Raw genomic sequence first — 13,600 nt, 5'->3', positions numbered from 1 at the left:
GTGGGAAAAGTAAATTAATCTCTCTAAGTTTCAATCTCTTCATCTATAAAATGAGACTTATAGGATGTAGAGTTCAAACACTTCTGTGGTTTAAGTGATTTGTTCATAGTCAAGGTAAACTAACAGCAAATCTCAGATCTTAATGTAGGTCCTCTGACTCCAAATGCAGTAGTCATTCTAATATACCACCTTGGGCCAAATTTGTTGATTGTTGAGGCTCCATCTATGGTGATTCTGTTATCTCATTTATAGTAAGGTTTGGGGAAAAAAAACAGTCATAGTATGGCATTCCACAAAGCCATCTTGCCTGTTATAAATGGCTGCATGGCTAAATATTTTAAATATTTTTAAAATTTTTTAAAAATATTTTTGCCAAGAAATGCTTTACTCTGTTTTAGCTGCAGAGTTCTCAAGCACTGAAAATCAACCTGGAGTCTTGGCCTGTTCCTGGATCCCACAAGCCATTTATATAACTTCTGTGTTATGCACTCTATTTGTTTGATCCATTCAAATATTTGGGGGTCTACTATGCAGTAGAAGAATAGTAAACCTTGACATGAAGTAGACGTAACGTGAGATAAGTCTGTAGAGATCAGCTGAAGTCAAATTGTGCATGGTCTGGCTAACAGTGTTGTCCAGTTAAAGATGTCTGGTACCATAGTGTAATGAAGTGTGTGTGAAATGAGTGAACTTAGGTTTGAATTCTGCCTCTGCTATATATGTAATGTGACCTTAACCTCTTGGTATCTAGGCTTTCTCAATTGTAAGATGATAGAATTATATTAGATGATTTCTAAGGTCCCTTGCCTCTCTAGAACTATATTCATATAGGTCATGGGGAATCCTTAAAGGTTTTAGAAAGATTGACATAATCAAGGCTATAAAGTTTTCAAATTATATAAAAGTTATAAAGTTATAAAGAAGACTACTCTAAACAAAATCTTAAAAAAACAAAAACAAAATCTCACAAAGCCCTAGGTTAATAATACATTTACTATATGGTTTCTAAGATTCCTTTTAGGTTTGGATCTATGATCCTATGAGTTTTTCTAAGAAGATTAGGAATAGGAACAGAGAAAGTGGATGGCAGAAATCATTCTAGGGACTTGGAAAGACAAGTAGGCAATCCTAGGGTGAGAGCATGAATATCACATACATAGTTGACCGTAAGACTCAGGAGAGTGAAGACTGGGAGGTCATGGTGAAGGTGAAGAATAGGTTCAGAAACAAGGCAGTGGGATTGGTGGAAGGATAGAAAAGCATCTTTGGAGAAATTCAGTAAAAGGAAATTTTGAATTTGAGACTTTAGAGTTGGAACAATTCCAAATTCCAAGTATGGTTCTACTTTGGTGACAGGCTAATGTAGAGCTTAAGTCACTCAAATGAAAATAATTAATAAACTTTGAAGAGAGAATTGTTGGAAAAGTCCCCAATAGATATTGAAGTTTCTAAAAAATGATAGAGTTTGAAATTATGGAGGCTAGAAAAAAAAGCTGTGATCTAGGTGTTGATGTAATTTAATTGATTAAGGATTGAGCAGTATGGTACAATGAAAAGAGTACTAAATCTGATGTAAGGCTCAATTTCAAATTCTGGTGCTACCAATGAATACCTGTAATCTTGGCTAAGTCATTTATGTCTCTGTGCCTCAGTTTCCTCATCTATAAAATAGACAACTAATTGGACTCAAGCTCCCATTTAATTCTACAGATATGATTGTATGTCTGCTAGATGGTACTACTAAGCCTGGAGTCAAGAAGACCCAAGTCCAAATCCATCCTTTCTCAGACACTTACTAGTTTTGCAACCAGGTGCAATTCATTTAGCCTCATTCTGCCTTACTTTCTTCAACTGTAAAATGGGAATAATAATAATAGCACCTATCTCCCGGGAATATTGTAATGATCAAATGAGATATTTGTAAAGCACTTAGTACTGTGTCTGGGACATAGTAAGCACTTAACTATAAAGTTTCTTCCCCCCTCCCCTTCATTTGACTTGGGGCTGGCTGGGCAGTGATGGTCATTCCTAAGATCAGGAGTTGTTTATATATATGGTTAGTGGGATTGACCTTGAGATCAGTAAACAGTGAAAACAAAAGGGAGGAAGTAGGCAGGATTAAGTGGGGGAAGCACCAGCAGGAACAAGGAATACAACTATGCCTTCTCTATCAGTGAATAGGAAAGGTAACTAACTCCCTCCTAGAATTGGAGGAAAATGGTGTAATCAGCAGTAAGACATCCCTGCTGCTGCCTCACTCTGCTAATTAGAACTAGGACATCGCAAAGCTTTTAGCACCAAAATATTCTAAGCCTTAAAAGATTCATAGCCTTAAAATCTCATTTCCTTGGCCCTCCTCCTAATCTTTCTCATTTTCCTTCATTTCTCGCCTCTATTGTCCTAAGCAACTTAGAGGGAGGAAGGAAGGGATGAAGGAAGGAAGGACCTACTATGTACCAGGCTCTGAGCAAAATGCTTTTCAAATATTATCTCATTTGATCCTCTGGGAACAAACAGCCTTAGAGGGTAGATGCTATTACTATCTCCATTTTATAATTGAGGAAACTGAGGCAGAACTAAAGTGACTTTCCCAGGGTTACATAGCTATTTAGTATCTAAATGTAATTCTTCCTGATTCTAGACTCAGCATTCTATCCACTGTATCACCTGGTTGCTTCACCTAGAGAGGCATCTCATTTAGACTTCAAAGTGGTCCCATGGAGAAAATTTAGATGTTCTACCAGCTCATGAGTTGCAACAACAGGAATAACCTTGCTTTACAACCATCTACTAGTCATACTGTTTAAAGCACATTTTGTCACGTGGAAATTTCTTGGTGTTAATTTTTGGATTCCATATTCCAAAACAAAAATGAGATTTCTCTATCAAACATTGCTATTGAATGACGTGAATTCTATGTAAATTAGACAATAGGAGGCAGTATCAAACTGTGGTTTGCTGTGTGTATGGGGAGGATGTGAGAAGTCACCATTTGACTTGTTCTTGCCTGCTTTGGAAAGTCTCCGCTCATGTGATGACACATGAGGCAGGGCAGACTGGGACATGTTCATGCTGAGAAACTGGGCAGCAGACTTGTTCTGTCAGTTATGTACCAAGTTTCATTTGGTATCGTCTGGTAAACACTGTTTCTGATCTCTTCTCAAGTGTTTCCATAGTTTGCAGACATTGATGTGTAAGAAACTCTCAGAATGCCTGAGCCAAATCAGAATTATTTGTTCTTAGCACAGGGAGCTAACTTTTAAACCTCAGAGGTGAAACTTTATTCCTCTAGTTAAAGAGAGTTTTGCTGTTGAATCATTTCAGTCATACCCGAAACTTCATGATTCCTTCTGAGGCTTTCTTGGCAAAGATATTGGGGTGGTTTGCCATTTCCTTCTCCACCTCATTTTACAGACGAGGACTGGGGCAAACAGGATTAAGTGTCTTGCCCAGGGTCATAAAGAGCACAAGTGACTGAGGTCAAATTTGAACTCAGGTCTTCCACCCAGCTGCCCCATTAGAGGGAGCACAAGAACTCTATTTTGATTGAAAAATAGGTGATAGGATTAAAGTTTGAGTCTTTCATTTTTACTGTATTCCTTTGCATTTGACATCTGACCAGATGCAAGGACCTTGTTATTTATCATTTGCTGTGCCAGTGATTTGAGTAGACCATTCAATAGGTTACTTTTTTTGGTTAACAGATATTTTAGGGGAGTACCTCTAAAACTGACCATACTGTACGATCTCCAGATCCATCATTAGCTATAATACCTGTTTTACACAGTGAAGGAAGAATCACTATGGAATCATCAGAAACAGAAAATATAGCTAAAAAAGATGCACCTGATGTCTCAGAGTATAATGATGAGGTTCACTAAAAGGAGTTCAGAGTTCTCTTAAGTCAAAGGTAACATTCAAATCCTGCTTCTGATACTACCCGAGTAAGCAATGACCTCTCTGTGCTCTGTTTTTTTTTTTTTAATCTTTAAAATGAAGAGGTTTGCTAGACTTGATGGCCTCAAATGACTCTTCTAGATCTAGATTTATGAGCCTCTAATCTGTAAGGTGGGAATCTCCCACTGGAAGGATTGTTTCTACATTTCTATTCTCATATCTTCATTTAATAATTCAAGGTGACCCAATTCTCCACGTTTGTGATCAATTTAGACACACACACATATATCTAGCTGAACTTTTGATTTCCGAACTAAAACAGGTTAAAATGGTACAGAGTTTTTTGTTTTTTTAATCTGAAAAGTACAATTCCAAGAATCACTGGAGTTAAGACCACAGGGGATATTTGTGAGGTCTTAAATCAAGAAGTGATAAAAGATGAACATTGCGGGAAAGAGTTGAAGGAAGTTACTACATGTAATTCATTTTTATTGTAACCAAAAAACTTTTCTGGAAACAGGGAATAAAGTTACCAAGGAATTGCCAATGGACTTTTTCAAAACCATAAAGTTATGGCATATAAGATGTCACTCAAATTCCATTTTATCTACTCACAGTTAAGAATTCTTTCTGGGGAAACCTAGGGACTTTCAATAATTGGGCATATGGAACTATAATGTTGATGGGAAAGTTGGATGCCTCAATTTTACCCCCACCCTTTCAAGAAGCCCCAGTACCAGGTACACCAGTTTGGGGTTGAACTGTAGATCTTGAGTTATTTGGGAATGCTAATGTGGGTGGGATCTACGGACATAGTAAATTGTTGAGTGCTTTTATTTGTTTTAGAGACTTCTCTTATTATGTTAAAGTTCTCTCAGAAGCCCAGCTCTTAGTTTGACCTTTCTTTTGTAATTGTTATAGTTGACTGCTCCCAGATCACCAGAGGCTGGCTATGCAAGCTTGCTGTTAGGAGTTCTCCAGAGGGTATATAAGACCCCCAAGTTCTGTCTCTCTTTGGAGTCAGCATCTAGCATGGTGTCTTCTCCCAGTGAAGAGCTGACATCTAGCATGGTGCTTTCTCCCAGGGATATGTCCCCAGAGTCCCAGAACTTTGACTCTGTGTGGTGGCCAAATATTGGACCTATCTCTATTCCTGATTAAAGACTTATTTTTTTCTTACTACTTTGGTAGTTCTGTGTTATTTCTAAGTTAACAATAACAACAGGAAATCTCCAAGATGGAAAAGTGTTAATCTGGCAATTGGAATCCAATTGCTGACTACTTATCGTTGATGCTAAGGTATGAGATTTTACAGGTGAAATATGACAGGCAATCATCAACCACGTGGGGCTGAGTCAAATGAACACAACTCAGTTTTGTTTAAAAAAGATTTTAAAAAGATAAAATGGATTCCTGTAAGATGGTCGGTTAATAGATAAAATGTGAAGTCATTTTGAAATCAGAACAAAAACTACCATACTATTAGGTATTTTATGCATGTGACAAACCTTTTTTTTTTTTGTTGATACCCAGTTATTGATGTCAATTGAGGCATAAAACATTAAGGTGTAGACTTGAGTACACACATACACACAAATGTTTGGCACCATCACAGAGAGTGTCCAGACAAAGGATTAATAGAAGATGCATCCTATAAATGGTTAGATCCTACTATTTGCAAATAACATTCTTTTAACTGCATAAATATCCAAGAACATTGTAGATTTTAGTTTCAAATTAAATCCATAATCTCTCAAAGAGTTCATCCTAGCCATGCAGGGATGATCAAGTGGATAAAGAATGCTCATTATCTTGACATATCATATAACATATAATTGGATATACGGTCTATTGAATTGGTTCCATCCATGGGCATATCTACATCTATAGATATCTATATACATATTTGTACACACACCCACATATATACTTGCATGCATGTTTGTACACAAACCTTACAATAAAAATATTCGTGCACATTGCACATGTATAAACATAAATGCATGTATGCATAAAATCTTGAATAGACACTATAGTTGGAAAAATGAACTGGACTCAGCATTGAATAGTATTAGTGACTATATTGTTTTGGGGAAATTTTATAATCTTTTAAATAACCTATTTTCCTCTCCAAAATGCAAATTCCTTTTTTAATGCAAATATTCTTTCAGTCATGTTATATAGCTGAAAGTCATGGAATATAGTCTTCAAAAAAAATAAGGCAGAAGATCACCAAAAGGGCATTTAAGAAATATAGAGGGGGGGGCGCTGCTGGGTAGCTCAGTGGATTGAGAGCCAGGCCTAGAGACGGGAGGTCCTAGGTTCAAATCTGACCTCAGACACTTCCCAGCTGTGTGACCCTGGGCAAGTCACTTGACCCCCATTGCCTACCCTTACCACTCTTCCACCTATAAGTCAATACACAGAAGGTAAGGGTTTAAAAAAAAAAAAGAAATATAGAGAGGGCATCAACAAGCTGTAGCATATTGTAAAATGACTAATTATGCAAATGAAATAGCAAAAAATAATATTAAGGAGATATATGTCTGAAAAACAAGATAGACTGGTTATGAGGTAAGAATAAGAGATAACCGATCAATCAATAAACAATTATTAAGTGCAGTTTTGTTCCAGACACTGTGCTAAGTGCTGGGGATACATCAAAGGGCAGAATATAGTGTCTACCCTCAAGGGACTTATAGTTTAATCTCTGGACAGATGGACAGTCTGTCTACATGCCACCTAAGGGGATAATATTCTGGGTATACTCTCTGTGGAATATTTATATGAAGACAAATATAAGGAGGAATGGATAGGTTGAAATTTGTATGTAGGGAGTCCTCACAATGAAATCAAAAGTCCAAAATGTAGCTGAGTTTGGGAAATACTGGCTTATAGGCATGGAACTCTCAAATAACATCCCTTAATTAATATGGGTCCAGGTGATTTATCTTTTGGCACCCCTTTCCATCTTTCTTCTCTTCCTATACAGGATCCTCATGCTACTTTCTAACTGTTCAGAGCCCTTTCTGAGCAATGCCCCATACTCTGGACTTTTTTCCTGCTGATTTTAACTTCAAATAACCTGTCATGTTCTCCCTAACACTGCCTTAGAGCTCAGCACTTTGTTTGTAGTAGCCAATTAGGCTGATTAACTGACAAATAGTTCAGTATCTTATCTTACTCTGTCATTTCAGATAATATTACATTTTAACAGAATCTTCCAATATATTTTTTTACTAAAAAAATCACGTGAGAATTTTAAGTACCTTGATTGCAATGGAAAAATAATATTTTTAGGCAAATGGGCATTTTGTCATCTCTCAATTATTACTTGGCTCTCTGTGCATCCCTATCCATACATACCTGGTTTTAAGCAAATTCCCCACTTCTGGTCATATGGATAATTTAAGGTTGTGGCACACCATGTCCCATTATGATTTCCATCAGTAATACATTCGTGATGCCAGACATTATCCATTAAGAAGGGAAACTCACAAGGCCTCCCATAAGAGTTCCCATCCCGGGTATATATCTCTGTTTAAAAAAAAAGAGAGAGAGAGAAAATAATGAGTTTCAAATGGCTAATTTTAGACATAATAAAAGGGGTCATGTGATTTGTACCAGCTAACAATCTGATCCTCCTATATTATCCTTTCCTTTTGATCACCAAGAACTTTTTGAAAGGTCTATGGGTTGTTCTTTTTAAAAAAATTGACAAAAGCTAGATTTAATGTGTCTACCTGATTTTTTACTATTGTTCCAACCTAAAGGACATTCATTTAAAATGTTATTTCTAAGGAAAATATCAGCTAACATATAAAGAACAATTAACATAAAGTATCTTTCTGTTTAGATTTCAACCTCCATATTTAATACTTTGCTTGAAATATTCTGCCTTTTCCACAGTATTCACAATATAAATGAAGTCTTCCTGGTGTGAAATAAGACCCATGAAAACCAAATGTATTTATAGAGTAATAAATGTGATAATTAACTAGGAAGAATCTACCTCAATTAATCAATTAACAAATGTTTGTTAAGCCTACTATGCACCTCTGGAAGATATGGAAATATAAAACAGTCTCTGAACTTACAGTTAGATGGAGGGACAGAAATAGAACTATAATGCATAAAAAACTTTGCAAAATAATTTTATCATCAAATTGTGTGGTAGTGACAAGAGCAATAGAAGTCTGAGAAGGAAGAAATAAATATTGACTTCAGCAGTTCTGGAAAGTATTATTTAGAGAAATTAGATATAGAAATGGAATTACTATTCACTAATATTTATTCTCTGGACAGTAACCTATACTTAGCCTAGAGCTGACCAATGCTATCCATGAAGGGATCAGCAAACTGTTGTTAGGGCCCACATATACCTGGAAAGTAATTTTTGTAGACTGAAGACCTAGTAATGGCTTTTACACTTTAAAATACATTAAAAGTTTACTTAAAAATGGAAAAATAATTCTTAGGGTCTTATTTCACAGCAGGAAGACTTCATTTATATTGTGAATACTATAGAAAAGGAAGAACATTTCAAGGAAAGTATTAAATATGAGGGCTAGAATCTAAACAGAAAGATACTTCATTGTAGTTTGCGGACCCCCCCTGCTATAGATAAACAAATTTTAGCTATATGAGAGGAAGGAAGAGGGACTTCCATTAATTTTTAAACAAAACAAAAGCTGGTTAGATAAGATACAGTTCCTATATTCATAGGGTTTATAATCTAGGAAAAAAGATAACTATGATATACAATATTGTGTAGTAGAAAGTTGTCTCCCTCCCCAAGGGGGACTTATGGGAGGTAGGTGGGGTTAAGTCTCAGAAATGAGTCGGAAGAGACATTTTTTCAGTAGCCATCTAGTCTAAGTTATGTCCTAAAAATCCTATAGTCTCTTCAACACAATTAACAAATGCTCATTGAGTCTTGTTAAGATTTCAAGTGAAGGATAACCTGCTACTTTCCAAGATGGCCTGCCGAGGGCCACAGAGGGGACAAGGGTCAATTGAATCCATGCAGATGACAAAGTCATGCATTAGATCCTGAAAAACAGGCCAAAGGAAGAATGGAAAACCCAATCAAACCCTTCTGTGTGACTCCCTCCTGACCAACACTTTTTATTACTGAAATTATTATAATCTATATTTTTAGGATAGCTTCAAGTTTTGTAGTATAGATGTAAAATCCCTTTATAGAAATCCACTTATAGAACTCCCCTTATAGAATTCCCCTTAACACTCTATAATAAAATGGCATTTAACCAGTTAATAGTTTATACTCTTAGCAAAAAAGACAGAAGCTGCTCTTTTGCTCTTATCACTCCCTCTCTGTCCCCAAGGTTTGAAGGACACAGCACAGGACTCAAAATACTCCCTTGCTTTCACTACTTTCCCACGCCGAACTAAACCCCATGATTTTAAAAGTTCTCACACTTTAACCCATCTTTTGAATTATGTGAAAGTTTTTTATTAAAATAAAACTTAGATAAAATAAGGTCTCAGTAACCTTGGGTGTTGTTTAGACTAGGTGTAATCCATATAGAAAATATGTTCTGCATTGCCAATTCCTATGTAACCTTGAGTTCTTCTATGTCTTGATTTTGAAATGTAGACTGTACACCTTCTCAGACCCCCTGGAGCTGCTGGCTGGCTTCCAGCAATGGCCCAATCCAATTTGGCTGCTTCTAATTGTTAAGAAGTTTTTCTTTAAATCTAATTCATATCTGTCTCCTTTGTAAGGTGTCTCTACTTCCTCTCCTAATTCTGCCCATATCATCCTTCCAGAGGACTGTCCCTTACATATACTTGAAAGCATCCTTAAGCCTTTTCTCCTCCAGGTTAAACCTACCCAGGTTTATAGAAGAGAATTCTCATTCAGGTATGGTTTGTACTAGATGAACTCTTGGGTTTTATCTATAATTCAGTTGTAATTCTATTAAGAAAGGCTTAGAAAGTAGGGAGTCTTCCTTGCCCTATCACAAATTATTCATGAGACCACAAGCAAGTAATTTTTCTTCTATTTTCTTCTTCTGCCAAACAAGGGATTTGGATTGATGATGAGCAAGGTCCATATGAGCTACAGCATTTATGGTTACATGATTCTGGTCTTGTGATTGATCAGGTTTGTCAGCCCATTATAAAAGTATGCCAAAGGTTGCTTCATTTATAACAATATTACTGCTGCTGCTATTATTATTGATAATAATAATGGCATTCATAGAGTACTTTAAGGTTTGCTAATTCTTTCAAATGTTATCTCATTTGCTCCTTATAAATGATGATCCTGTGAGGTCAGTGCTATAATCACCATTTTCCAGATGTGGAAAGCTGAGGCTAAGAAAGGATAAGTGATGTTGCCCATAGTCACACAATTAATAAATGTCAGAAGCAGGATTTGAAGTCAGGTTATCCTGACTCCAAGTCCAGCTCTCTATCTACTGTACCACCTACTTGCTTACATGAAGACAATGGAATGGATAATTGTTCATTTTGCCAAATCAATTTCTTATTACCTGCGGAATGAGAAATGTCCCAAAGCAGAGACATTCAGTCTAGTTCCATTCATACAAAGAAAAACCAGGCCAAAAGATAAACATGAAAAAAAGGCAGAAATAATATTCCAGTAAGTCTTAGAAGTACAAAAATAGACCACTTGTTTTCATCATTTATCCAAGTATGGGAGTCCTCTAAAAATTCCAGTTTTGGTAAAAAAAAAAAAAAAAAAAAGAATGTGTCGCATATAACAACACCCTCAAAATCTGAATTGCAACACTGAGGCTTGGGGTGGGATATGTGGGATTAAGTGAAGGAATAGAAACTTTTCAGGCTGAAGAAGAGACTAGGGAGCACAGAACTGTTGCCTTCTAATATCTAAGGGGCTGGCACATGGAAGGGATTAGAGTTGTTCCACTTGGTCCCATTGGCCAAAACAAGGAACGATTTAAATTTAACATTTCATTGCACTTTCATCGAAATTCACATGGCATGATTTTTGAGGAATATTCTTAAACACTAAACTTAAAGCTCATCACTGCTCTATACATGGCCTTACCAAGGGAGAAAACAATTGGGAAAGGGCTGTCTTTTTCCTTCCTTCATATTCATTTTGGATACCAAATCTTTGTTAACACAGTCTAAAATCTCATTAGCTTTTTTGGTTGTCATATCACACCATGCAGAGGCATTTTAAAAATCATTTCACAGATCTTAAAGTTCCCTCAAAGTACGTTAGTAGCAGCCCAATGGATATTTGTTGGTCATAAATAACAAGACATAATGATATTGTGCTTTAAGTTTCTAAAAGTGTTTTAACCTCACAACCCTGTTAGGCAGGTAGAACAAGAACCATTATCTCTATTTTAAAGATAAGGAAACACGTTTGAATCTTGCCTAGGGTCATAATGCTAGGATGTGAGGCAGGATGATGATGGTAATCATACTTCTGGTCAGTGAAAACCATCTTTAAAAATGCAATGAAAGATTCCATATTTTTCCTAATCACAGTCTTTTACATGTCTTTAGTAAAGCTCTGCTTAGATTTAGATAAAAAAAAAAACTCAAGAACTGCAAGAAGGAAGGAGCAGTAAGAGTACTTCACAGTTCATTAGAGTCATAAAAGCAATTACTAGTTCATTAAAGATTTTTCAAAAGAAGCATCAAAACATTTTTCACAGAATTTTAAAAGACAAGCTTAACAGTAATATTATACAAGTCTGGTTGCCATTCATATTTTTGGGCATCACAGAGTCAGAACTGATGTCTGGGGGATAGCAAATGAGTTTGAGTAGTATGTTCACAGACACACAACTACCCAATCAGAAGAGGCAGGGATTGCCTATAGGATTTTATTTATAATGAATTTTTTATGTAAAGCAAAGCACACCAACCTGTACCATAAGGTCTAATTCTCTACAGAGTAAGTTTTATCCTCCTATGATATAATGTGTTTAGGAATGGACAGAGCAAAGCTGATGACTATCCATCTGGTTATCAATGTTAGAAATGAATATATCTTGGTTCTATTTGTTTTACTCCATGTTTCCCCAAAATTAACCTGTTTGACATTTCTTATGGCTCAGTAGTATTATTCCATCACAATCATATGTTACAACTTGGTTAGCCATCCCCTAATTGATGGGCATCCTTGAATTACCCATTCTTTGCCACCATAATGAAAGCTGCTATAAATATTTTAGAATGTATAGATTCTTTTCCCTTTTCCCCAGTCATCTTGGTAAATAAACCCAATAGTGGTATTACTGGGTCAAAAGGTACACAAAGTTTTATAACTCTTTGAGCATAATTCCAGATTGCTCTCCAAAATAGTTGGATCAGTTCATAGCTCCACTAACAGTGTACTGAATGTCCAATTTTTTTATACCCTCTCCAACATTTGTCATTTCACCTTTTTATCTTTTTAATCAATCTCGTAGGTGTGAGATATCTCAGAGTTGTCTTGATTTGCATTTCTCTAATCAATTATTACTTGGGGCATTTAAAATATACTTATGTAGCTTTGATTTCTTTATTCAAAAACTGTCCATATCTTTTGACCATTAACTAAATCAGCTGGGGAATAGCTCATTTTCTTATACATTTGACAAAGTTATCTTTATATTTAAGCTATATATAAGAAACTGTCTAAAAATTTCCCTAACTTACTGCTTTCCTTCTAATCTTGGTTACATTTGTTTTATTTTTAGAAACCTTTTAAAATTTATATTCAAAATTATATATTTTACATTTCACAATGTTCTCTATCCCATTCATAAATTCTTCTATCCTATCTATAAATCTGATAGATAAGACATTTCCTGTTCTAATTTGCTTATGCTATCTTCCTTTATGCCTAGGTTATGTATTCATTTTGATTTTATCTTGGCAAATTATTTAAGATGTTGGACTATATTTACTTTTTGCCAAACTTCTTTCCAGTTTTCCCAACAATTTTTACTAAATAGTGAATTCTTATTCCCCAAACCTGGATCTTTACTTTTGTCAAACACAAGGTTACCATAATCTTTTACAATTGTTGCATGTATGTTCTGTTCGCTTGATCTATGTTTCTACTTCTTAGTCACTTCCAGATAGTTTTGATCATTATGGTTTTATAATATGATTCGAAATCTGGTATTGCTTAACCTCCTTCCTTTAAATTTTTTTCAATAATTTCTCTGATATTCTTGACCTTTTATTTTTCCAAATGAATTTCGTTACTATTTTTCTGGTTCACTAAAATATTTTTTTATAATTTAATTAGGATGGCATTGAATAAGTAGATTAATTTGGGTATGATTATCATTTTAATTATTTTGGCTCTGCCCACTCATGAACAATTAATATTTCTACAATTATTTAAATCTGATTTTACTTGTATAAAAATGTTTTCTAATGGTGTTTATGTAGTTTCTGGGTTTGTTTTGGCAGCTATTCAGCAATAGAAATAGGGAGGGTAGAGAGACACAACTGGGTATTTTAATGTAAGAAACAAATAAATAATTTTAATTTTTAAAAATCAGTCAAATTAAATTTTTAAAAAATCCCCAACAACTTCAGATTTTTTTTCCATTTTGCACACACGAAAACAATTCTTTAATTTGTTGCACTATCCAGGATTTCAAAGAAGTATAGAACTTGAGCTGGAAGGACCTCAATGACCAATCTAATCCAATCTCTTTACTACCCTTGCTTCTCA

The 13,600-nt window shown here is 35.3% G+C and overlaps 1 protein-coding gene across 1 annotated transcript in view; it reads right to left on the bottom strand.

Moving 5' to 3' along the window:
• Positions 1-13,600, bottom strand: part of LY75 (lymphocyte antigen 75) — a 129,991-nt gene that overhangs the window by 94,773 nt on the left and 21,618 nt on the right. The window contains exon 3 of the mRNA XM_044669843.1: positions 7,264-7,434. Coding sequence (XP_044525778.1) covers positions 7,264-7,434 — 171 coding nt within the window. The remainder of the gene's footprint in view (positions 1-7,263; positions 7,435-13,600) is intronic.

The sequence above is a fragment of the Gracilinanus agilis genome, chromosome 3 (genome assembly GCF_016433145.1).
Source record: "Gracilinanus agilis isolate LMUSP501 chromosome 3, AgileGrace, whole genome shotgun sequence".
NCBI lineage: Eukaryota > Metazoa > Chordata > Mammalia > Didelphimorphia > Didelphidae > Gracilinanus > Gracilinanus agilis.
Note: the sequence above shows the minus strand (reverse complement) of the source record. Positions and strands in the feature narration are given on the sequence as shown.